General features: G+C 47.0%; 1 protein-coding gene across 1 annotated transcript in view; it reads right to left on the reverse strand.

Annotated features, from left to right (window-relative positions):
• Positions 1-26,021, reverse strand: part of RANBP10 (RAN binding protein 10) — a 65,330-nt gene that overhangs the window by 12,473 nt on the left and 26,836 nt on the right. The window contains exons 4-5 of the mRNA XM_043600860.1: positions 8,075-8,242; positions 481-503 (exon numbers count right to left, since the gene is read on the reverse strand). Coding sequence (XP_043456795.1) covers positions 481-503; positions 8,075-8,242 — 191 coding nt within the window. The remainder of the gene's footprint in view (positions 1-480; positions 504-8,074; positions 8,243-26,021) is intronic.

Below are 26,021 nucleotides of genomic sequence, written 5' to 3' on the forward strand. Positions count from 1 at the left end.
TGACAGAGCTCACCTCTCTGGTTTGGGTGAACCTTGTACAGTAGCAGGCCTAGTCCCCTAGGGTAGTGGCCTTCCTCAGGGATCTCTGATGAGTAGGCACTGGGACTGGGCTCCAAGACAGTTCAAGAACAATTCTCTATACACCCCAGTCCACTGGCTGTAAGCCACACAGAACTGGCCCAGACTAGCTAAACCATGGAGCCACCCTCATCTCCACCCATGCCATCCCCCAGCTGCCTTTGGAAATGCCACAAATCACCGTCACCTGCTAAAAGTCATGGAGGAAGACCAGGCCTTGCTGCTGGAGAGAGAGGAAGGCCAAGAGGTACCCCTACTGGTACTCTCAAGCTGAGAGCATAGCATACATCCCTGTTTGGGGAAAGAGCCAGACTCCACACCCTGTACTTGCAGGTTCCACCATACTCCAACCCAGTTAGCCCCAAAGAGCCCAGAGGGAGAAGACCCAATAATAGTACTTACCGGGAGGTCTGTGAAGGCTATACCTGTGAAGGGAAAGAACAGAAATCAGGCTACTTGGTCTCCTACCCCTCTGTGCAACCACAGAGGGTCCATCACGATGGCTGGGGAGGGGCTGGTCACTACATCTCCCTATGATGGAGGCCAAGCATGTGCTAGGGCCTGGTAGGTTTAGACCTTGGCCTTCCATTTGCTGGGTCTGACTGGAAGTAAAGTCAAATACTTGAATATTCACTCACAGTTCTTCCACCCTCTCAGGGAAAGCCCACTAGGAAGGACTAAACTCAAATGATCTACCCTAAGGCCTCTTCAAGTCTGATCCTTCTTTTGATCCAACATGTATTTATGGAGACTTACTATGTATGCCAAGCCCTTTTCCATCCATCATCTCATCTGATCTGCATAACAGCTCTGGGGAGCAGGATTTCTTATCCCCATTTTACAAATGAGGAAAGTAAGCCTCAGAGGTTGAAAGATTTCCCAACAGTCATAAAGCTAGCTGAAGTGTTTGGCCTGGACTCATTCCTAGTCTAACACTCCAACATCCTAAGTTGACAGAGACAGCTCTAGGTGGAGACAGGGAGGATGGCAGCTGCCGATCTCCATCCCACACCCATCCAGAGTCTCCAGAGGTTTCAAGTTGACAAATGACCTGTGTACCCTCTGAACCCTTCTGCAAAGAGAAGGGGCTGTTCCCAGGTACCTCAGCCTTGAGTTGGAAGTGAGAATGGAGGGAAGTGGGATCTCAAATAAACGAGCAGGGCAGGAACCTCAGAATATCCACCAGAACACTCATGTTCTTTAGAGTGAGAAATGACTCACGGCCAAAGGAGACTCTTCCAAGGACTCACAGCCCTCCCATTTTTAGAAAATTTCTTATGTCTTCTAGAAGCTCCTGAGCTTTTGGACTGAGAAGTTTCTAAACCACTCCTTAGAGGTCCCAGTCTGCTCCCCTAACTCCTACCCAGAAGAGAAACCGAAACCCAGCAAGACAGAAGAACAGGTGAGGGTTTGATAATAGGTCTTCTAGTAAACCTGGCGTCAGAATCCTGACAGCCAACCAGTGTATACCACATGCTTCCACTGAGCTGGGCCCTGGGCTCACTGCCCTACAAGGAGCCATTTAATCCTCAGAACAACCTTGGAAGGTGTATACCATCTCTAACACTAGTTTACAGATTAAAAAACCAAGGTGCAGAGAAAATGTTTACATTCTTTGCCAGGTTATTATGCTCCTTAGCAAGGGAAGCTCATAAATTCCATGATCTACCTGCCTGAGGCCACTTCTCAGGCCCACATGCAGAGTGGCAGTCACAGAGCTGGCAGAATGGAATCTGTAAGCCCCTCTGCACCCATGAGAAGACCCCATGTCCACCCTCCAGGTCTGCACAGGAGCTGCCTTTGTGGATCTCAGTGTGGTCAGGCTGCTGCTGCTGCTACACTCCAGTTCAGGGAGAAGGCCTACAGACCCTGGAAGGAGGTCGAGGCTCCATCAATTATTTGCAATGTGACCCTGATCATTTACCCCATCTTTCTGAGCCCATCTGAAAGAAGGAGGGAACATTAATCCTAACACTTAAAGAAAGAAAGGAGAAACTGAGATACTTGGTGAAAGCTGCTTCAAAAACTATGAGGTCTTGGTACAAGCTGGCTGCAATTGTGCCACAGGGTAAGGCAATTGCCACATTTCTGGGCAGGGGATGACCTACCCTTGCTTGCCCAGATCTACCTCACAATGGCACTCAGGAAGGACAAGGCCTTGAGGTGCTTCCAGGAAAATGAGGAAAGAGGCCACTCCACCCCCTATTGCACTGGACAAGGGCAACCCTGCTCCCTCAGCCTTGCAGATCTCTGGGAGCCTCTGCAAGGCCAATGTAGTGGCAAGATCTGGGGAAAAGGTCAGGCAAAGATCCAGGATGCAAACAGAACATTCAAACTTGCTGATAAGAAGTGCTCTGAACCAAAGAGTCATAGGTCAGGGGTCAGTGAGACTGAGGGTATAAAGCCTATAAGCACACAGAACTGTATAAAAATGCAAGTTCATGGACCACTTGTAGGTGAGACATCAGTTTCCTGTCTCCATTCATTTGCTCATTCATCCTTCTATCAAGTATCTGCTGAGACCTCCCAGGAGCCATGCCCTGAAAGTGCTACTGGCTCCATGCAACTAATAATTACACAGGCAACTGACCATTGACACAAAGGGCAAGTGCTATGACAGAGGAACGATGGAGCAAAGCAAAGGAGTGGGGAGGCCAGAGGAAGGAAACATAATTCTGCTTCTCTAAAGGGGAAAGGGTTAGGGTTCTGAGGTTAAGAGCAGTGACTGATTCCAGGTGAGGCTCTGAAGCACAATATTGATAAGCTGGCTTGTGGAAAAGAAACAAGGTCATTAAAAGATTCACCAAGTTGGGAAAACTGGATGGCAACACATAGAAGAATGAAACTGGGCCACTCTCTTACACCATAGACAAAAATAAGTGCAAAAATGGATGAAAGACCCAAATGTGAGACAGGAAACCATCAAAATCCTAAAGGAGAACACAGAGAGCAACCTCTTTGACCTCGGTTTGAGCAACTTCTTTTTAGATATATCACCGAAGGCAAGGGAAACCAAAGCAAACATGAACTATTGGGACTTGATCAAGATAAAACGCTTCTGGGCATCTGAGTGACTCAGTTGGTTGAGCATATGACTCTTGATTTCAGCTCAGGTCATGATCCTGGGGTCTTGGGACTGAGCCCCAAGTAGGGCTTCATGCTGAACATGGAGCCTGCTTAAGATTCCCTCCGCCCCGCCCCACCCCGCTCACACATGTATGTACACACACTTTCTCTTTCTCTCTGGAGAAAAAAAAAAAAAAGATAAAACGCTTCTGCACAGCAAAGGAAACAGTCAACAAAACTAAAAAGCAACCTACAGAATGGTAGAAGATACCTGCAAATGATATATCCAATAAAGATTTAGTATCCAAAATGTGTAAAAAACTTATCAAACTCAAAACCAGTTAAGCATCCGACTTCAGCTCAGGTCACAGTCTCACAGTTTGTGAGATCAAGCAACGCATCAGACTCTGCACTGACAGCGCACAGCCTGCTTCAGATCCTCTGTCTCCCTCTCTCTGCCTCTCTCTCTCAAAAATAAACAAACATTAAAAAAAAAAATTAACTCATGGGAATGTAAGCTGGTGTAGCCACTCTGGAAAACAGTATGGAGGTTCCTCAAAAAACTAAAAATAGAACTAGCCTACGACCCAGCAATTGTACTACTAGTATTTATCCAAAGGATACAGGTGTGCTGTTTCGAAGGGACACATGCACCCCCATGTTTATAACAGCACTATCAACAACAGCCAAAGTATGGAAAGAGCCCAAATGTCCAACAATGGATGAATGGATAAAGAAAATGTGGTACATATATACAATGGAGTATTACTCGGCAATCAAAAAGAATGAAATCTTGCTATTTGCACTACATGGATAGAACTGGAGGGTATTATGCTAAGTGAAATTAGTCAGAGAAAGACAAATATCATATGACTTCACTCATATGAGGACTTTAAGAGACAAAACAGACGAACATAAGGGAAAGGAAACAAAAATAATATAAAAACGGAGGGGGACAAAACAGAAGAGACTCTTAAATATAGAGAACAAACAGAGGGTTACTGGAGGGATTGTGGCAGGGGGGATGGGCTAAATGGGGAAGGGGCATTAAGGAATCTACTCCTGAAATCACTGTTGCACTATAGGCTAACTAATTTGTATGTAAATTAAAAAAAAATAAAATTAATAAAAAAAAATTAACTCGGTTAAGAAATGGGCAGAAGACATGAATGGACACTTTTCCAAAGAACACATCCAGATGGCTAACAGACACATGAAAAGATGCTCAACATCACTTATCATCAGGGAAATACAAATCAAAACCATGATGAGACACCACCTCACACCTGTCAGAACGGCTAAAATTAACAACACAAGAAACAACAGTTATTGGTGACTTTTTAAAATTATTTTTGTATTATTTTTTTAATGTTTATTTGTGGGAGAGAGAGAGCAGGAGAGGGGCAGAGAGAGAGGGACACAGAGAATCCAAAGCAGGCTCCAGGTTCTGAGCTGTCAGCACAGAGGGCTTGAACTCATGAGCTGTGAGACCATTACCTGAGCTGAAGTTGGATGCTTAACTGCCTGAGCCACCCAGGCGCCCTCATTTTTATTATTATGATCTTTGAGAGAGAGAGAGTATAAGAGAGCAGGGGAGAGGGACAGAGAGAGAATCCCAAACAAGCTCTGTACTATCAGTATGGAACCCAATGCAGGGCTTGAACTCACAAACCACAAGCTCATGACCTGAGCCAAAGTTGGACACTCAACTGACTGAGCCATTCAGTCACCCCACAATACAAGAAACAACAAGTGTTGGCAAAGATATGGAGAAAGGAGAACCCTCTTGCACTGCTGATGGGAATGCAAACTGGTGCAGCCACTCTGGAGAACAGTATGAAGGTTCCTCAGAAAACGAACAATAGAACTATCCTACAACCGAGCAACTGCACTATTAAGTATTTACCCAAATGATACAAAAATACAGAGTCAAAGGGGTACATGCACCCCTATGTTTATAGCAGCATTATCAACAATAGCCAAACTATGGAGAGAGCCCAAATGTCCATCAACTGATGATTGCATAAAGATGTGCTATATATATAGTAGAATATTACTCAACCATCAAAAAAAAAAAAGAAAGAAATCTTACCATTTGCAACAACATGGATGCAGCTAGAATGTACTCTGCTAAGTGAAATAAATCAGTCAGAGAAAGGCAAATACCATATGATTTCACTCATATGTGGAATTTAAGAAACAAAACAGATGAACACATGGAAATCAGGGGGAAGAAGAGAGAGGGAAACCAACCAAAAGAGACTCTTAACAATAGAGAACAAACTGAGGGTTGATAGAGGGAGCTGGGTAGGGGATAGGCTAGATGGGTGATGGGTATTAGGAGGGCACTTGTAATGAGCACTGGGTGTTGTATGTGAGTAATAAATCACACTGAGTTCTACTCCTGAAACCAATATTGCATTGTACGTTAACTAAAATTTAAATAAGTAAATAATTAAATAAATAAGGATTCACCAAGTAGTCTATTACTCCAAGTTCACTGCCTTTCTGTTAGATTTTGTGATCTAGAAAATGCAGGGGACAGGCCAGATACATTTTTTTTTAATCTTTATTTATTTTTGAGAGACAGACAGACAGACAGACAGCAAGCATGGGAGGGACACAAAGAGAGGGAGACACAGAATCTGAAGCAGGCTCCAGGCTCTGAGCTGTTGGCACAGAGCCCGACGTGGGGCTCGAACTCACGGACCATAAGATCATGACCAGAGCCAAAGTCAGACGCCCAACCGACTAAGCCACCGAGGCGCCCCAGGCCAGATACATTTTTTTAAATAAGTTCTCTAATATCCTCATGGACAAGACAGAAAACACAAGTTTCAAACTAACACAATAAAGTGATTCTTAATATATCCTGAAGGGCTCAAATCTCAGCCTGTCCTCCTCCATTATTTTTTACCAAGACCTTAATGAAAACACACATAAACATATTTATCAAATTTTAGGTTAACACAATGCTGACAAGGCTATCAAATATTTGGGAAAGAACAAGGAAGATCATAGAAGATCCTGACAGGCCAGAAAAATAGGCAACAGACTCCTACATGAAGTTTAAATATAAGCAGAGTGAGGTCTTGAAGGAGGTCTATACAACACATGAAATAGGGAGAAAAGTTTAAAAAGAATGAGAGGGTTTGGGCTGACATTAAGGTGGCTGTGTTCCTTACAGAACTAGGGACCCAACTGACAAAGAGCTCAGAGGCTTGGCATGCATGTAGGGCCCAGATGAAGGAACTGAAGGTGCAGAGAGGACAGCAGGGTATGTCCCAAACTTTTCATCCCATGGCAGGTGCCATGCTCCAAGCAAAGTGCGGACAACCTGGAGGGATGTGATGAGGGCAGGTATCCAGAGCAGAGGGGAAGGACCGAGACTGGGACAGGTACAGGGGGGCGTGGGTAAAGAATAAGAACCCACAACAGAGGCCCCTGGGACAGCAGAAAGAGAGCCAGGAAATAGCTGTAGTAAGAGAGCAGAGTGGGGATCAAGAAGACATCTTGAGACCTTGCCCCTAAATGCTTGCTCACCATCTGGATGCCAGCTGGATGCAATTACAGCTAGGTGGCTGTGGATTTCAGAGGAGGGTTTCTCTGGATATGCACCTGGGTCCCCTCTACAGTGTCTGTGCTATGCTCTTGGCTGCCCACTCTGGCATCTATCTGTCCTGTTGAGGAATGCTGACTCCTGGACACCCAGCCTCCAGCAAACCCAACTTCCACTCAGGTTCCCTAATTCAGCCCAGTTTCATCTCATGGAGAACCCACACAGAAGTTGTCTCTGTGGGGACTGACAGCCATCTTTTTACTACCCCTCAGGCCAGGGATGCAGGCCTCCTAGAATTTAGGCTTCTAAGTAAAATGTCCAATTCTCTTTTTAGACAAGGCCTGTGGCCAGCTTGGCTGGTACGGTTCTGCCAGATCAGACCTCTGCAAACCCAAGCAGGCAAGCCCAGCAGTTAGGCACTACCTCAGGGCCACTGTGGCCAAAGGCTCCTCTCACTACTCAAGGACCATATACCAGTCAGCCTCAGTAGGACAAGGCATCACAATAGCCAATGTCCCTCTATCTCCCGGGCTTTTATCCTAAATCTCTTCACATGTACAGGGTTGCTCTTCCAAGAGATCCTCCAGGGCCCCCTCTCCCTCCACTGACTGCTACTCCTCCTGGGTCCTGATCCTGTTCGAAAGCACCACTATCCAGCCACTTTCTCATCCTCCTTTCTTGCTAGTGCACTGCATCTGTCACTAAAACCTGCTGGGTCACCCTGGCCTTTATCAAGTTTACTCCCCATGCCCTGCACACATCACAACCTCTTCCCCAGGCCCTTCCTCCAGTCAGTCCATCTTTTGCAGTTATACCAAAGGACCTTTTAAAATATAACTCTGTCCAGGTTGCTATCTGTTAACCAGTGAAAAGGCCAGAAGAGACCTGGCTCCACCTGATTCCAGCCTGTCTGTTTACCTCCTGTACTAGCGCAGACCTCCTATTGCTCGCTCCATAGCAACCAGCATCTTGCATGTCGGAAGGGCCAGGCAAAGTCAGGGCCCAGGCCACGCACAGGCAAACCCCGACCACTGTCAGGTATGTACTCGGGCCCCTCACACTTCTTATGAATGCCAAAACCTGTTCCAACAAGTGTCACACAGGCCAGGAGCATGACCATGACATTGCTACTTTCTCAGCACTGACCTTGGGCTTGATAAATGCTGCTAAATGGATGGATTAACAAAGGAAGCACCACTGCTACCTTCCCTTCACACCTGGCAGGGCTCCAATGCCTGGAAATGGCTGCAGTTCCCCAGAGCTCAGGAGAGCATCAGTGGCATTGCTTTGGCTTTAAAGCCTCCCCTTAGGCCTCTCACCAACCAAAGTGGCTCTACAGGGCAGACCCTCTAAGGTCTCCTGTGCACCCACCAAGGCTGTGGCCATTCTTGGTGTAGAAGCAGGTGCTGTTGATGAGGTTGACACAGCAGCCAATCACGTCTCCTGTGGTGAATGTGGGACCGTAGGGCTGGCCAGTCCCAGAGGAGCAGAACGAATGCCCATCATCGCCGTGGTAACCATAGGAATGTTTATCCCAACCTGTTGGGGAAGAGAATAGCAACAGCTGAGTGGAGGTGCCTGAGACAGCTACAGAAGCCTGCCTGGGTCTGAGCCCTTCTCCCTAGCCTGCCAACACCTCAGTCAGTACTCTTGGACTCTCAGAGCTGGCTGTGGACAGGTTCTGGGTACACCAAAGGAGCAGTGACTCCAGCAGGTCACCACCCCTGAGTAGCTGAAGCAGTCAAGGGGACCAACCTGTGGTTAACAAGAACCAAAACCATGACTAACCTGGAAAAGACTTACCAGAAGGCCATGCACGCAGCAAGGAAGCGGTCAGAGAAAGTCTCATGATGGAGTGGGGGCTTCAACTGACCTTTCAGGGTTTTTTTTTTTTGCTTTTAATGTTTTTAGTTTTATTTTTTAAAGTAGACTTCACACCCAGGGAAGACCCCAATGCAGGGTTTGAACTCACAATCCTGAGATCAAGATCTGAGCTAAGACAGGATGCTTGAGTGGCTCAGTCAGTTAAGCAACCATCTCTTGACTTTGGCTGAGGTCATGATCTCATGGTTCGTGAGCTGGAGGCCCACATTGGCCTCTGTGCTGACAGTGCAGAACCTGCTTGGGATTCTCTGTCTCCCCCTGTCTCTCTGCTCCTCCCCTGCCCGCTCTCTAGCTCTCTCTCAAATATAAGTAAATAAACATTTTTTAAAAATTAAAAAAAAAAAAAAAGATCTGAGCTGAGATCAAGATTCAGACACTTAACCAACTGAGCCACCCAGGGGCCCATGATTTATACACTTTAGATGGGTGGTTTTTACGGCATAAAATCTTATCTCAATAAAGCTATTAAGCACACATACACATATGTATTTGACTTTGTATATATTCACCTGGTGTCCTGAAACCTTGTAAAACTCACCAATTAGTTCTAGTAGCTTTTATGAAGATTCTTTGGGATTTCTAAACATACTGTCTGAGAAATAAAAACAATTGTATTTTTGCTTTCTACTCTGCATGTCTTTTATTTCTTTTTCCTGCCTGAATAGAAATAGAGCAAAAGTGACACCTCTGAAGTGCACCACACTTTGGTACAGGGAAAAGAGTGAAAAAGGTCATTCCAGGAAGAAGTACAGTAAAGTCATGAGCACAGGTGGGACCAAAGGGTGTGAGCTACAGAGGGACCTGCCTGCCTGCCTGCCTGCTTGGCTAAGGAATAGGAGTAGAGCTCACAGAGCCATGGCAAGCCAGGACCCACACAGGGTAGGCAAGCCTGACTGGCTGACAAGCAGGTCTGCTCCCTAAAGTAGCCGCTCCAAATAGCTTTCCTAGCCTCTGCTGCCTTCTTGGGGTCTGAGCAGCATGCCCATGTCAACATACTTAAGCACATCCTTCCCCTCCCCCCACCCCCAAATGGCATGGGTAGATGTTCTCCTCTGGTAGGGAAGCTCTCTCCAGAGGGGCAGAGTGCTTAAGTATCTGAGTACCTCACAAAGAAAGGCAGGTTTCAAACATTCTCAGTGTGTTTAAGTATGTGTGTGGTGAGGAAAGGCGGGTAGGGAGAGGGTAGGGAGGTATGAGCAGGCTGTAAGCAAAGGTATGTGGGTGAAAACAGATGGATGACAGGGCCAGTGGTTGGCATGGGAGATACAGGACAAGGCTGGAGAGGTAGAACTGACCAGACCCTGGAACCCAAACTCTGCCCTGCATTTGGACTGGTGAGCTCAAGGGCAAGGTGTCCTTCATAATCACAGTATCCATCCCAAGCCTTGTATACCCTGAGCTTTCATGTCTTTTCAGCCAGGAACCCTGGTTCCTGGTTAAATGAAGCTTCCCCAGAACCATAGTGGGCAACAGGCCAAAGCTGAATGGCTCTCACTAGCGGGTACAGGACCTAGAGACCTGCTGCTCCCCTCCTAATAGATTTCCACCAATCAGAAGGAAACTATTGTGAGAACTGCCCAGAGCTGGCTTTAGAAAGCCCAAGGCCTGGAGCCAGGCTCTGTTCTCACCTTTCCCATTCTCCAGAGACACTGGGACTGCCTGGCTCAGGGGATAAGGTGCTGCTCTGGGCACCAACCCAACTTCTAAGCTCCTTAACCCCAAGAGTGGGTGGGGCCTTTCTACTGCTGGTGAGTACACAGATCATTTGGCCTCAGGGAAGCAGCTCTCCTCGGGCACAGGGATGCCCACTGCTGCCCTGAGAGGTAGGATGATGAAGCTACCATAGGCAATGCCTCTCCTCAGGCTTCAACACAGGAGGCTCTATGGCTCCTGGCAGCAGCAGCTGCAGTAGCAGCCGCTCCTCTGGGCCACAGAAGGCTACAAATGAAGGGGTGCCAGCTGAACAGCAGTGAGGACCAAAGTGACAATCATCCTTCTAGGTCTGGCTCAGATTGTACTTGGTGACCCTGGGCATGCCCACCAGCTTCCCCTGCCTCAGGATCCACATCCACATGCCACACCAATCACAGTAGGCCTCCCCTGGCTCCCCTCCTAGATCCTCCAGACAGAGCACAAGGGCTTCCCACATGCAACACAGTCACTGACCACAACATGACAACCTGTTAAGAGAGCAGCACAGTGGGGCGCCTGGGTGGCGCAGTCGGTTAGGCGTCCGACTTCAGCCAGGTCACGATCTCGCGGTCCGGGAGTTCGAGCCCCGCGTCGGGCTCTGGGCTGACAGCTCAGAGCCTGGAGCCTGTTTCCGATTCTGTGTCTCCCTCTCTCTCTGCCCCTCCCCCATTCATGCTCTGTCTCTCTCTGTCCCAAAAATAAATAAACGTTGAAAAAAAAATTAAAAAAAAAAAGAGAGCAGCACAGCAATAACCCTGTGTGTGTGGCACAACAGTTACTGCCACTTCCACCTCATCAAGAGACTGGGGGCCTTGGTCACCAGCCCGCAAAGCTGAGAAATGGTTGAAATGGGATTTGACCAAATCTTCAGATTCCAAAACCCACATCTTTCCTGTCATGTGTCTTGTCTCATTTGAGGTGGTAACCACTCAGGCAGTAAAACTGTCCCCAAGCCCCTATCCCATCACCAGAAGACAGTGGTCAGATGCACTGGTTTTAAGGAGCTGTGGACCTGGGATTTCTGACTTGCAGTGAATCAGGCCAGAAATGGGGCAAGGCCCAGACCCCAGCCCTAGAGGAAGACAAAGGTACTGGTGCCTCCTGTCTGAAGGCTACAGCTGGCAGTCTCTGCTCTCCAGGGAGCCCCCACCTTCCCACCTCACCAGGCAGCCACAGCCAGCTGACCAGAACACACACTTCCACCCAGTGCCCACTGAAAAAAGGCTTCCTAAGCACAAAGCCCTGCTTCTCACATATAAAGAACATACATATGATCCAGCCAAAGATAGCAGCACTTGACTTTAGGCCACAGGCCTGAATTCTCAGCATGGAACCCCCCAGGATGGGCTGTCTGCTATAGAGCCCTACAGCTACTAGAGACCAAACTTTGCTCCAGGGGCCTGGGATGCCAGGGGCAGAGGTGTGGCTCTCCTCAATGCTGCTTGAGCAGAAAAGATTTCCCTAAAGACAAGCCCACCACTCACCACCTCCTGAGGCCATGTGGCTGTGGGAGAACACTGCCCAGGAAAGCCACTGCCCATTCTAGCCCTCCCCAAAGAATCCTTAGGGAGAGCTGCTTGCTGTCCTATGCGCCCTCTCAGAACCATGCCCACAGCTGCTCATGCCCACTGGGTCCTCCCTTTGTGCCAGTGCATCATGATCCAACCCCGACGCTTGCTGCTCCTTTAAGTTTTCCATAACATTGTTTGGTTCTCCCCTCCCCCTAGCCCTGGCACACTGCTCACATCCCTGATCAATCCTGAATCCTACTGAACCTTTCCAGTCACCAGTAGTTACTTGTCCTGGGACTGTCCCTGTCTATCTTCCTTGGCCAAGACAGGAGTTCCCTGACGCAGGGTCTACATGATCCATCACAAGTTCCTCCAGTGCCCAGGATGTCAGGAGTCTGAGAGGTGGTACACATGCATATACACATGTCTGTGTGTTTGTGTGTAGTGACCAGTCCTAGCCCATTTCTCTCTCACACAAGGATGACCGACCCTGCATGACAGATTTTGTATACAGATTTTACTGGCTAGAAGGTACAAGACTTGAACTAGAAAATTTTCCTTGTTTTAGCTTTCTCAGATTGAAGCGGTAGTTACTCTAACAATTTTAATAAAAATGTAGCCATGGGATCCATCAAAAATAGTGAAATTGCCCAAAAGAACCAGTTCCTACTTAAGTCAATGACTCAAGGATATCTGGAAGCTATTTTTGTTGCCATGTATAGGAGCTCAATAACTGTCACCAAAACAACAGAGGTTTACATTTCCAAAGACCTAATACAGAAATTTAAGTATTTTGAATACTTTTCTTCAAAAATAAACTATGTAATTATTTTGACAAAAACTACCATAGAGCTATAAATATGGATTTTAAATTAAAAAAAAACAAACAAACCTGAAGAGCTTCATAAAAAAAAACAAAGTATTTACTTAGAATTGATTTAAGATTCACCATCATCTTGGTTTGTATGGAAAATAGGTTAAGTTTTCCTGTTTTTGTTTTCAATTCCCAAATCACTTACCATTTATATCGATTTACCCAGAGGAAGAAAATGCATAGTCCCTGTCATACACTGAGTAAGGCTTCCCAAAGATGTCCAAGTCCTAATCCCAGAACCTGTGAATATGCTATCTTAATGGTACAAAAGATTTTGCAGAAGTGATTAAGGCTCTTGAAATGGGAGAGTGGATTGTCCTGGATTATCTGGATGGAGAAGCAATGCAATCACAAGGGTCTTTGTAAGAGGGAGGCAAGAGGGTCTAGTCAGAAAAGGTGATGTGAAGGCAGAGAGAGACTGGAAGATGCTACACTGTTGGCTTTGAAGATGGAGAGATGGGGACACAAGTGAAGAAATGTAGGTGGACACTAGAAGCCAGAAAAGGCAAGGAAGCAGATTCTCCCCACAGAGTCTCTAAAAAGAATGCCAGCCTGCTGACATCTTGGTTTTAGGACTTCTGTCCTTCAGAACTGTAAAATGATTATTTTATTTATTTATTTAAAGATTTTGTTTTTAAGTAATCTCTACACCCAAGGTGGGGCTTGAACTCACAACTCCAAGATCAAGAGTCCAATGTTCTACCATCTGAACCAGCCAGATGCCCCTAAAACAATTACTTTAAGTCACTACTATTATTACAGCAGCAATAGAAAACCAATATGGTCCCTTATAGCTATAGAAGAACCTACTGAGCCTCTGAAACGATCAATGTAAAACAATCAACACCTCAAGCTCCTTGTCTCTTGCTCCTCAAAGTGCCATGAAGTTAAAAGCTTTCCCAAGGAAAATCACAGGCCTATGATGTATCTTCATTCGGAGCTATCATTTTTATAACCGATATTTTTTCCAAACACAATTAAATACAGAAAGTATGTACAGAAAGTGTTTATGTATGCATATGAAAGGCAGCCTGGGGTGAAAAACGGAATGTTATACACCTCATTCAGTAATAACAGCTGTGGCAGCAATTTGGTTTAGGGCCACTGTGCTACCTTCTCATTCTCTGGAAAGGAAGAGCAACCAACCCACTTGCCACCAATTAGTTAACAAAGGCCTGCCTATTCCATGGAGCTGACAAACTGGGTGGTGGGAGGTGGAAAAGCAGCAGAGAACACAAAATATATAAGTAAACCAATAAGCAAACAAGAAAACACCTGGTAGATAAAACATGCTCTGAAGGAAACAAAGCAAGGTGATGGGCTGGAAAAGGGAGTGGGGATAGGGACTAACTGGGATGGAGCAGTCAAGTTAGTCTTTGCTGAGGCGTGATCCCTAAGCAAAGGCATGCTTGGTGAGAAAATCAGAAACAAGAACTTCAGGGCACCTGGGTGGCTCAGTCGGTTAAGCATCTGACTTCAGCTCAGGTCATGACCTCAAGGTTCGTGAGTTCAAGCCCTGCATCGGGCTCTGTGCTGACAGCTCAGAGCCTGCTTGGGGTTCTCAATCTCCCTCTCTCTGCCTTTCCCCTGCATGTGTGCTCATGCACTTCCTCACTTTCTCTCTCTCAAAATAAATAAACAAACATTTAAAACAAAAAAGAAGGGGCGCCTGGGTGGCGCAGTCGGTTAAGCGTCCGACTTCAGCCAGGTCACGATTTCGCGGTCCTCGAGTTCAAGCCCCGTGTCAGGCTCTGGGCTGATGGCTCAGAGTCTGGAGCCTGTTTCCGATTCTGTGTCTCCCTCTCTCTCTGCCCCTCCCCCGTTCATGCTCTGTCTCTCTCTGTCCCAAAAATAAATAAAAAACGTTGAAAAAATTTAAAAAAAAAATAAAAAGAAAAAAGAACTTGAGGGGTAAAGTGAATGAGCTCAGCATGTCTGAAAAACGGGAAAAGGTGGCCAGTTGGGCTGGAGCGGAGAGAGATTTAAGAAGACTGGTGGCAGAGCTGACAGGACTCCCTGGATGTGTGTGCTGCTGGTCTGAAAGCGAACAAGGATGCCTCCCAGGTTTCTGTCCTGGACAAAAGGGTGAATGGTAGTACCACCTACTAACAGAAGGAGCAGGCCTTTTGGACATGTTAAGTTTGAGTAGGTGGGTGGCTATACAAGGCCAGTGAAATGACTGTGGCTTATCCCAGACACTCAAAATTGTGATGGGGAACACTCATGAAACAAACAGTAGCATAAACAGAAAATTTTAAATGAAGTCAATGAAGGATTTTCCAACTGTGTTGTCTTGATACAATGGCTTCCTGTTTTTCCTTTTGGTGAAAAATTCAGACCAAAGACTAGAAAGGGCAGAGCAAACACAGAGCAAGGCACTAGATGCTCAAAATAGAAGAAGAGATGTTAAAGGGCACGAAGTTACTCTAAACGGATTAAGTTACCCCGCTCTCAATGAAACTTCTCCCCAGGCCTTGAGAAGCTGTACAGCAGAAAGGAGCAGGTCCTTCTCCTGCCATTCTTGAGGAATCAGGCAGACAGGAGACAAACCAATAAGGCCAAGGTCAAATTGCCACTGCACATTCTGTAGACAGTCTGTGGTTGTCAGTCTCAATCTAGGGTACTGCAGAGGGTGGTCTGGCCTCTATTAGAAAGAGACACTATCACCCTTGGTGGTAGGGCAGCAGTATGGCCTGAAAGCCTTCTGCAGTCTGGTCCTGGATACAGCCCTGTCCCTCCAAGATGGCAGTTCCTCGGCAGTCACTCACTTCCTTGGACCTAGGTTCCCTTCTCTACCAAGTGAGGTGGGAGCAATTAGCGTGGTCAAAGAGCCCTAAGATCTACTTAGAAGAAACACTGAGTCTCTAACCAATCAGCAGGTACAATAATCCCCAACTGAAGGTTGAGAAAACTGAGTCACTGCGAGGCTACGTGAAGGCTTGTGGTCTGGTAGATAACATTCTCAGAAGCTCAATTCTCCTTTCCTCTGAGGGACATTCAGGTGTGTACCAAGCAGGTACCCACAAGGGTGAAGCTACCACCTCCTTCTTCTTGAGGTGGCCCACAATTCAATCTCAGGAAAAAGGAAGATGCTCTGAAAGTGGAACAGTGAGAGTTCCTCAAAGACTGGGCTCCATTAGAAAACACTTCACGTAACCCGTACAAGGTTTCTGAACTCCAGATTTGGCTGACCTGTCCAACACTACTCCCTACTGGTATCTGGATGAGTTCCATCCTGGGCACAAAGCCTCCTGTCACCCCTCCCCCAAGGCTGCAAGAACAAGCAGTAGGGTAGGTGAACAAGGAGTGCTAGGATTTGCCAGCCAGCCCCCTTTCTTTAGGGGATAGTACTCACCTTCTCTTAAGAAGTACCCCCCCTACCCCCACACCAATTCTGTCTCCAGGGTGGACTACTAATCCTAGTAATTCCTCCTCCCTGACCCAAACTGGATCAATAAGAGATCTTCCTGATTTTTCTACAAGGATGCTGGGAGGAGAGTGGGTCTCAAAGCTCTGTGCTGCCATTGTTCCAATCTTATGTTGAATGCCAGTTTGACAGACTAAAACTAGTAAGCACAAAGCAGGTGAAAGAGACAGAGAAAGAAAGTCCAAGACAGCATTTGAATCCCTGAGACCTCACTCCTCTGTTTGCCCTGCCTGAATTCTGGCTGACCAGCTGGTTAGAGATGGGTTTCTCTCCTTTTTGTTTTTTTTCTATTTTTTAAATCATTTTACTTATTTAAGAGAGTGGGAGAGAGGGAGGCAGGAAGAGAGGGAGAGGGAGGAAGAGCAAGCTGGGGAGAGGGAGAGGGAGAATCTTAAGCAGGCTCCAGGCTCAGCACAGAGCCTGATGCAGGGCTCGATCCCATGACCCTGGCATCATGACGTGAGCCGAAATCAAGAATCAGACATTCAACCAAGTGAGCCACCCAGACGCCCTGGGTTTCTCTCCCTTGAAGCAACCAAAGTTCTCTGGCTATCGGGGCCACATCTAAGCATCTTTTTTTTTTTTTTTCAACGTTTATTTATTTTTGGGACAGAGAGAGACAGAGCATGAACGGGGGAGGGGCAGAGAGAGAGGGAGACACAGAATCGGAAACAGGCTCCAGGCTCTGAGCCATCAGCCCAGAGCCTGACGCGGGGCTCGAACTCCCGGATCGCGAGATCGTGACCTGGCTGAAGTCGGACGCTTAACCGACTGCGCCACCCAGGCGCCCCCATCTAAGCATCTTTTTGTTCACCTTGCATAACACCTGGCCCAGAGTACATGCTCAAGAAATGTTTGTTGAAATAAAAAGGGAAATGTAGTCAAGGGCTGGCAAGAAGCCTGAAGTACAAGACTGTCAATGATCAGACCATATTGTGACACACTGCCTGTGGGCAATCCTAGGCTTGAGTGTAAGGAGTTTTGTTGTCATTTTTCTTTGTAAGAAAAGCAAAGCAATTAGAGCTGTCTGCCTGCATCATGCCCCCACTTACAGAGACTAATGACGAAGCTACTTCTGGGTTCTGGCAAGAGGACTACAGATAGGCTGGAGACCTGGCTCTACACCTGGGTAAGTCATTTAACTTCTTTCAATTTTCTCATCTACGAAACAAGGAAGCAGATGTAAATAGCTCTGCCAGCTCTGGAAGAGTCCATGGTTCTAAGTCCCCTTTCCCATTAAGAGTGTCCAGCAGCTATGGTCACTCCCACACCTCTGGGTAAGCCTCCCCTCCAGCCCCACCACCCTCTGCTTCAGAAGAGAACCCCAAACAGAACTTCTGGACCCAAAGTCAGCAGCTTTCTAAGTTGGCAGCAGGAGCAATCACCCTCTTTGGATGGGCTTGGTGTGAAGCTGGGGTGATAGGCCTGGGAATGAGAGTTGTCACATTTATCACAGGGCTGGAACCAGCTGTCTGAGAGGACAATGAGAGGTGAGGGCCAGAAGAAAACAAGGGGGCACAGCTGCCTGGACCACCACACCCTCCTGTAGGAAGTCAGGTCCAGGTGTCTCTGAGTCAGAGGATAGCTGAGACCATACAATGGGGAAAACACTCTGACAGAAGAGCCACCCAACTAATCATTCTTCCCTCTCCAAAGAGAACGAGCCTTGACACTCCCAGAGAGAACGAATGAGTAGCCAGCCTATGGGTGCCCACACAGAAAAGCCTACCCCTTGCCATGTCAGACACCTATTAGATGCCAGTGATGCAAGGGGAAGCCAAGCCACATTTGGGCCAGAGAGCCCTAGGTGCCCACTTCCGATGCTCTGGCACCACCCACTTCCCCTTCCATGATCACTCAGAGGGGAAGTCTCTATCACAGAAGTGTGGGGGCGGCTGAGGAAAGGAAATGGTTCATCATCTTGGCACTCCCAGACGCCATCCCTGGTTACAATGCCCTGGAGGTAGAAGACTCCCATGGGGGTGCCAGGGACTCCAACACAATTGCTCCAGGAGCCCAACCACTGCAACTTCCATCTGCCAGGACATGTCAGGGGCCTTAGTCCCAAGGAACTAGCAATTGGAGAGGACTCCCACTGCCAAGTAGAAAGACTTCTTTCTGCATCTTCAGCACATTAACACAGAATCTTGGAAGGGGGCTGGTGCTGTGCGTGCCCAGGAGGTTCTAGTCCTGGCCTGTGGCTAGCCAGCACACAGAGTCCAGCCCACGCCTCACAAAGTAAACCTGAGCCTTGGCCTCCATGCCACCACGGCAGCCATCTCTCCCCAAGAAATGGGTCCCAGTCACCATTGGGCTTTGGGACTAGACAGACTTGGGTTTGAATCCCAGTTCTATCACTTGGCCCACTGAATTCTCTTGACTGAACTCTTTCAGGGTTGGTGAGAGAATTAAACAAGAATGGCTAGGGAATACCAGCCCAAAGGAGGCACTCACCCTCGAATTTCTCTTCCCTCTCCATTTCTAATACCAGTTCCATGGTGAATCCTAGGCACTTCAGACTTCGTACTTCCTTCTTCCCTGAGGGAGCAAGCAGGGATGGAACTGGTCACCACCCACCTCTCCTAACTAACACCCAGCAATGGCAGCCCCAGGCCTGCTCCACTCTTGCTTGTCCCCAGTTTCCCGGGGAGGCCATCTGGCCTTCAGAGCACTTGACAGAGCTCAACAACCATCCCCGATGGCTCTCAAAATGTCACTTATGAGACTGGCTATAGAGGAAAGGTGCTGGACTAGCTTGGCCAGGGTGCTTATTGAGCCTGGGATTGCTGTAGAGAGAGCACATGTGCCCTGGGAGACCTCCTGGCAGGGCTGCTTCTCAAGGATGGTCACTTCCTCAGAGGCATCCCTCCCTGGAATCCATCAGATAAATGCTTTTCCCCAAACCTCAAGTATCTTAAAAAAATCTGATAGGATCCACTGCCTGGAGCAGCTCAGCAATGGACAATGGGAAAACAAAAGAGATCTTTTCACTCAGCAGACAGTGCAGTGACATTACAGAGGGTCCATTTTGGTACTCACATGGCTGTTACCCCAAGCTCTCAGAACCATGGAACCAAGGAACAGGATCCACACAACCCTAGGGCTATGCCTCTGGCGGCTCCAGGCCAGAGGGGTCAGGGGTACCCTGGGGGTCTGCTCAGCATGGAAGTCAAGGTAAGGAGAGCAGGAGAAAAAGGTTATCTGCAGGTAGGTAGCTGGTGACACCAGGGACTGATACCAGGTGGAGCCTGCCCTCGCAGGGGTACCCAGGCCCTATACTGAGATAGGGGCAGGTGTCAGCTCAAAACCATGGGCAAGGTGAGAGGCTACATAGCCAGCACCTGCATAAAAGCAGCCTTCCATGAGTCATACCTTTACTCTACCCCAAAAGAAACAGATACCTGATGGCCAGGGGAGGCCCAGGGAAGCCAGGATGGGTATAGCTGGGTCTGGCTAGAACATGGCTCAAGTAGTATCTGCCATATCTAACAGAGCTACCGGCCTGTATCTCAGGATCCCACAGGACAGGCTAGGTCTGTCATCTACTATGCTGAATCAGGCTATGGAAAGGCATAGCACTGTCCCACAAGACTGAGGAGCAAGCTCAGCTCTGAGACCTTGGTATCTTTCCTCTGGAGCCAGGTTTGGCTTCTCCTTGTCTCCACTGAACTTCTTTTGAACCTCAGGGGAAAGTCAGTGGATGGGTGACCCTTGGTAGTGTAGGAGCCTGTGACTTTGCACACATTGCCAGATCCTGAGAGATGGCATGTGCAAAACCCTTCCCAAAAGGAGACTCAGGCATAAGTAGTACAGTATTTCCAGGACCCCTAGATACAGATTCCTGCCCAACGCTAGTAAGGCAAGGGATTGAGCAGTAACTAGTCTACACTCAGCTCCACCCTGATGTGGCCCCAGCCTCCAACCACACCAGAGGACACTTGAGAATCTCTGTTTTCAGAGACTGACAAACTCAGGTTTCAGAGCTGGCCCTTCTGCTGTCAATGAAACCTGTTACCTCAAAGAACTTAATACAGGTCTTCCTGTGAGTGAGAAAAGAGACCCACAGAAAAGGACCATGATTCAACTGGCCATGGGGCCAAGGCCACTGCTGGCTCAGGAAGGAGTAGCAGGGAAGCAGAGAGCCTCTTACATGAAAGCAGCTCTGCAGTAGGGACTACGGTGGGTCTTAAAGCACTGGCACCATTAACATCTACGGAAACCACCAGGGATTTTGTACAGCTACCTGGCCCTTGGGCCCCAACTGCCAAACCACCCTCTGCTCTGGACTTCCCAGTGGAACGTGGGTATCTACCCCTCCACTCCTCTCCAGGTCACTTTCCAAGGATATCTCAAACAGAGACAAAACAAAATGATCAAGGCAGTGAGGGGCTGGGCAGCACCATGCACACAAACCCCAACCTATTCTTCCCACAGCTGCGGTCCTGAGCAGCTGTTCCCCTGGTTTCAGAGACTCTCCTGGCTGCCTGCCTTTTCTAGGCAGGGCTACTTTGAGGCGCCTTATAGGCCTGAACTGCAAGGCCGTCACCAGTCAGCCTCTTCCCTTTACCAGCCTAAGCTGGTACTCACTTGGGAGGCTTGTATGGTATCTACAATCATGCCAGTGTTGCAGAGGACTATTCCCAGGTGCTCTACCAGGGTTAGGAGAAGGCACACCCAGATTTCCAGTGGGGCTCTTATGGTTCAATTCACCCAACTGGACTCACCGAGGGACTGAGCAAAGCCACTGCTATTGATATTTGCTCTGAATAGGCACCTTATGCTACAAGATATGAGGGCAGAAAGAAAGGATATTGAACACCTTGTTACTTATTGTCAGTGCCTGTCACACTGACAGGGGCTAGCCTCTGTACTTGTGAACCTGGTACAAACACCCACGTTCTGCCCTCTTCTCTGCTATCTGCTGTTCCTCTCCCATGACACGTGCAAATGTGAAATATCAGCTGTTTGCAGAAAGTGTCCCACCCAGTAGAAGCAGGCCCCAGCCACAGAGATCAGGACACAAACAGTCCCAGGGACATGCTCCTAACAGACCATTCAGGGCAGGCTTAGGCAAGGCAAGCTCTAGGTGGGGGAAAAGATGCTTACTTGAGCATGACCATGCTGTGGGAGCAAGGCACACAGTCCCCTTACTACCCTCCAACCCCCCTACCAGGGCCTCATTGCAAGGTGCCATCTGCTTCAGGAGACATGTTCCCCCACCCCCAGTCCCCAGCTGTGGTTCTTCTAGCTGCTTCTTTTACAACAGTTTGAAGAAAGTGTGCCCCAAGGGTTCTCCTTTGTAGGATTGCAGTAATTAAGGTAATATATGCTACACCAAGAGAACACCTGCCTCCTCCACAGAAATGGCAAGGAGGAAATTATCAGCTGCCCAGCTATGAGGCAGATGGGGCTATCGAACAACACAGCCTAAGTCTCCTTGGCCCTCTCTGAGGTACAAGGCACAAAAGGAAGATCTATCCCATCCTCACCCCCCTCAAAGCACCCAAGATTAGAAGCAGCCCAAAACTCTATCCACAACCCTGACTTTTTCTCCTTGCTTCTTCAATCCAGGGATCCCAGTCTATGCTGCTTGCTGCCAGCTCAATGATGGGAGGGTTGGGCTGCAGGTATTCACCTGCCTGTAGATAGATCATCCTGCCCTGCTTTCAAGGCATTTGGCCAAGGATTCTGACATTCTTATTTTGGACCACAACTGTTCCTTGGTTTCACACTTAACAGAGACCAAAAAGTCTTACAAAAGGTAAACATCAAAAGTTCCACATCTTCCAACAGAAACTTCTAACCATGCAAGCTAAGGCATGTCCATATGCTCCTGGGAAAGTCCGACCACCACAGTCTCATACAAGAGGTACTCTCTGTTATCATCTGCCCCAGGGCTAAGTGAGACCCCTAGAGTGGCTATTCTCTACTCGTGACAGCCCTAGAGGCAAAGATGTCCTGGCTGAGCCAGTAAAGGAAAGCCTACAAGAAAATACTTGAAATACCAACTTCCTGACTTTGTTTGCTGTACCATCTTCACCCTCCATAATTCAAGTCCAGCTAGCAGGTACTAAACATGGTTACTCAAATACAGAAAACACAAGCACTGACAGAAAATACTGTTTCAATTACATCTAACTGTACTCTGATATACAAACATTTGAAAACTTTATTTTTTAAAAAAACTTTTAAATGTTTATTTTTGAGAGAAAAAGAGAAACAAAGCATGAGTGGGGGAGGGGCAGAGAGGGAGACAGAGAATCCGAAACAGGCTCTGAGCTGTCAGCACAGAGTCTGACACAGGGCTCGAACCCACAAACCACGAGATCATGACCTGAGCCAAAGTCGGATGCTTAACTGACTGAGACACCCAGGCACTCCTGTAAAAAAATTTTTAAATGTATAGATACTTTCTTCCTCAGGTAGAAAAAAATACTTTTTTTCAATTACAACAAAAGCTAACATGCATGCCCCCCCTTTTTTTTGAGGGGGGGAAAGCGGGGGAACTAGAAAGCCCCCCCCTCCCCCCACCCCGTGCATATGGGATAGGGAAAGAGGGACAGGAAGGAAACTTAGGCAGGTTCCACACTTGGGACAGAGCCCGAAGCAGGGTGAGATTATGACCTGAGCTGAAATCAAGAGTCAGACACTTCACTGACGGAACCACCCAGGTGCCCCAGCACCCCTCTTTTTATCAGGCACTATTCTAAGCACATTATAGGAATTAACTCACTAAATTCTCATAACCATTCCATATAAGAGTTAAGTACTAATATCACTCCCATTTTACAGATAAGGAAAACTGAGCACAGAGAAGTTAAGTAACTTATCTCGGGATGCCAGGATACAAATGCAGAGGGTGGCTCCAGAGTCCATGCTCTTAACCACTGAGCTACATACTGCTCCACAAGCTGACCACAACCCTAAAGGTCTGTTTCCTCACATGACTAAATGTGAGCCTATAGTTGGTTCAACAACACTGAGCCCTAACATACAGAGAAGATGTAGTGTGTGTGTGTGTGTACATACATACGTATATGTATGCATATATACATACACACACATATACACACACAGATGTAGTGTACGTGTGTATGTGTATATATACACATACAGTACATACATACAATGGAATATTACTCAGCCATCAAAAATGAAATCTTGCCATTTTTAATGATGTGGACAGAACTAGAATGTATTATGCTAAGCAGAGTAAGAGAAGAAAGGAAAAGAAGCCACAAGAGACTTTTTAATGTTTATTTATTTTTGAGGTGGGGGGGGAGAGGGGCAGACTGAGAGGGAGACACAGAATCCAAAGCAGGCTCCAGGCTCTGAGCTGTCAGCACACAGCAGGGCTCGAACCCACGAACCACGAGATCATGACTTCAGCCAAAGTCAGATGCTTAACTGACTGAGCCACCCAGGTGTCCTGACCACAAGAGACTCTTAACAATAGAGAACAAGCTGAGGGTTGATGGAGGGTGGGAGATGGGCCAGGTGGGTGATGGGTATTAAGTAGGGCATTTGTTGTGATGAGCACTGGATGTTATATATAAGTAATGAAACAATGAATTCTACTTCTGAAACTAATATTGCACTGTATATTAACTAAAATATTAAAAAGTTAAAATTAAAAATACTTCTGAAACTTAACAGGAACCCATGGGGGAGGGGAAGGAAAAAAAAAAAAAAAAAGAGGTTAGAATGGGAGAGAGCCAAAGCATAAGAGACTGTTAAAAACTGAGAACAAACTGAGGGTTGATGGGGGGTGGGAGGGAGGAGAGGGTGGGTGATGGGTACTGAGGAGGGCACCTTTTGGGATGAGCACTGGGTGTTGTATGGAAACCAATTTGTCAATAAATTTCAGAAAAAAAAATAAAAATAAAAAAATAAAAAAAAAATAAAAATGGATTAATAAAAAAAAAATAAAAATAAAAATACTTCTTGGACATCAAACAAAAAGAAAATAACAAGTATTGGCAAGGATATAGAAAAGTCAGAATCGCGGTGCCTGGGTGGCTCACTTAAGCATCCGACTGTTGGTTTAGGCTCAGGTCATGATCTCACAGTTTCATTGAGTTCAAGCCCCAAGTTGGGCTCTGTGCTGGCAGCATGGAGCCTGCTTGGAATTCTCCCTCTCTTCCTCTCTCACGGTTCGTGGGATCGAGCCTCATATTTAGCTCCGCACTGAGAGTGTGGAGCCTGCTTGGGATTCTGTCTCCCACTCTCCCTGCCCCTCTTCCACTCACGCGCTCTCTCTCTCTCTCTCTAAAAATAAACAAGGGGTGCTGGGTGGCTCAGTCAGTTAAGCGTCTGACTTTGGCTCAGGTTATGATCTCACAGTTCATGAGTTCGAGCATCACAATGGGCTCTGTGCTGACAGCTCAGAGCCTGGACCCTGCTTTGGATTCTGTGTCTCCCTCTCTCTCTGCCCCTTCCTTGCTTGCACTCTCTCTCTCTCTCTCTCTCTCTCAAAAATAAACATTAAAAAGAAATTTATTAACAAAATGGATTCAATTAATCTAAAAGATGATGGAGATTTTTTATAGGTTTTGATAACTAATCAAAATCATAGCCATTTTCCTATAAAGAGAATCACAGATGGCCAAAGCACAATATACTGAAAGTGATGCCACAAGAAAGTTACGTGAACAAGCTAACAAGACAGGAAGGGAGTTTTTCAAAAAACGTCCTTCCCCAAAGATCACTCAGCCCTGACGGATTCACTGATAAATTTTTCTAAACTTAACAAATTGAAAGTAATCTACATATAGCCATGAAAATAAGGAACCCCTCCCAATGACCTAGTAGGAGTCTTCTTAACTAAACATGATATACTGTGTTATCTCAAAATACACACTTAAGGCATTTATAAATATAACTGTTCACTTCTGATTAAATGCTTCCAGTTAAATATTTCAGAAAAAGGGAAAGGAATCCTTTTTTTTTTTTTTTTTTTTTTTAAACCATCATCTAGCACCTCCTGAAGTCCCATCACATGCTTAAGCTCTTAACAGTTCTTACTGCCCAGGAGGCCAAGCTCAGCCTCTACCCCTCTAGAAGGTCTCCTGTACAATTAGCAAATCTGATCACATTTGTCTATGCTCAAAATACTCCTACAGCCCGCACTCCTTAAATAAAGATGTCCAGGCCCCTTGACAAGGAACATAAGACTCTTCCCTCAACGGGTTCATTCTGACTGTGACCAGGAAGCCATCTCATTGCACTAGACAACTTATAGATCTACTCACAGGCCTTACTGTACCCAGACCCACCTGGCAAACTCCTGTTTGTCTCTCAACACCACTGTGAAGCTGCAGTAACCACCCCAACCACTACCCTCCACCAAATACACCTGTATCTACCAAGAAGGTACATATACCCTCAAACATATCATCTGAAGTTAACACCAAAGTCTCAAATTCCAGACCCAGCCTAGACCATCATCATCACTCCCCTCCTACCATCCATACATCCAAACAGTCTAAAGAGCCTTCACTGCAACCAAGGGTCTCTTGGAAATCAGAAGTAACTGGCAGAAAGGCCTCAGTTACTGTCATCTTCCATATCATGTCCCTGCTGGAATACATGCTAGTACTTTCAGGTCCAACTGTTTATGAATGATGATACTTTCAGTTATGGAGGATGTATGCTCATTAACACCACCCCCCCATCAAAAAAGAAAAAAGTGATCCCAGAAAATGGCAAGTGCCAAAGGGGATTCTCATCTTCCAAATCCAGCAATGAGATGAACAATGGCAGGCCCACCATCATTCCTAAGAGTGCCACCCCTCTATCCCTACATCTGTCCAGTACTAGCTCTGCCCAGCCATTTAGCCAGCCCTGTAACCTGGGAAAGCCAGAGGTATCCATCCTTCCCAGGAAGAATCCCTATCTAGCTGCAATCTGATTCTTACTTTCCACCTTAAG

This window comes from Prionailurus bengalensis, chromosome E2 (assembly GCF_016509475.1).
Source record: "Prionailurus bengalensis isolate Pbe53 chromosome E2, Fcat_Pben_1.1_paternal_pri, whole genome shotgun sequence".
In the NCBI taxonomy this organism is placed as follows: Eukaryota; Metazoa; Chordata; class Mammalia; order Carnivora; family Felidae; genus Prionailurus; species Prionailurus bengalensis.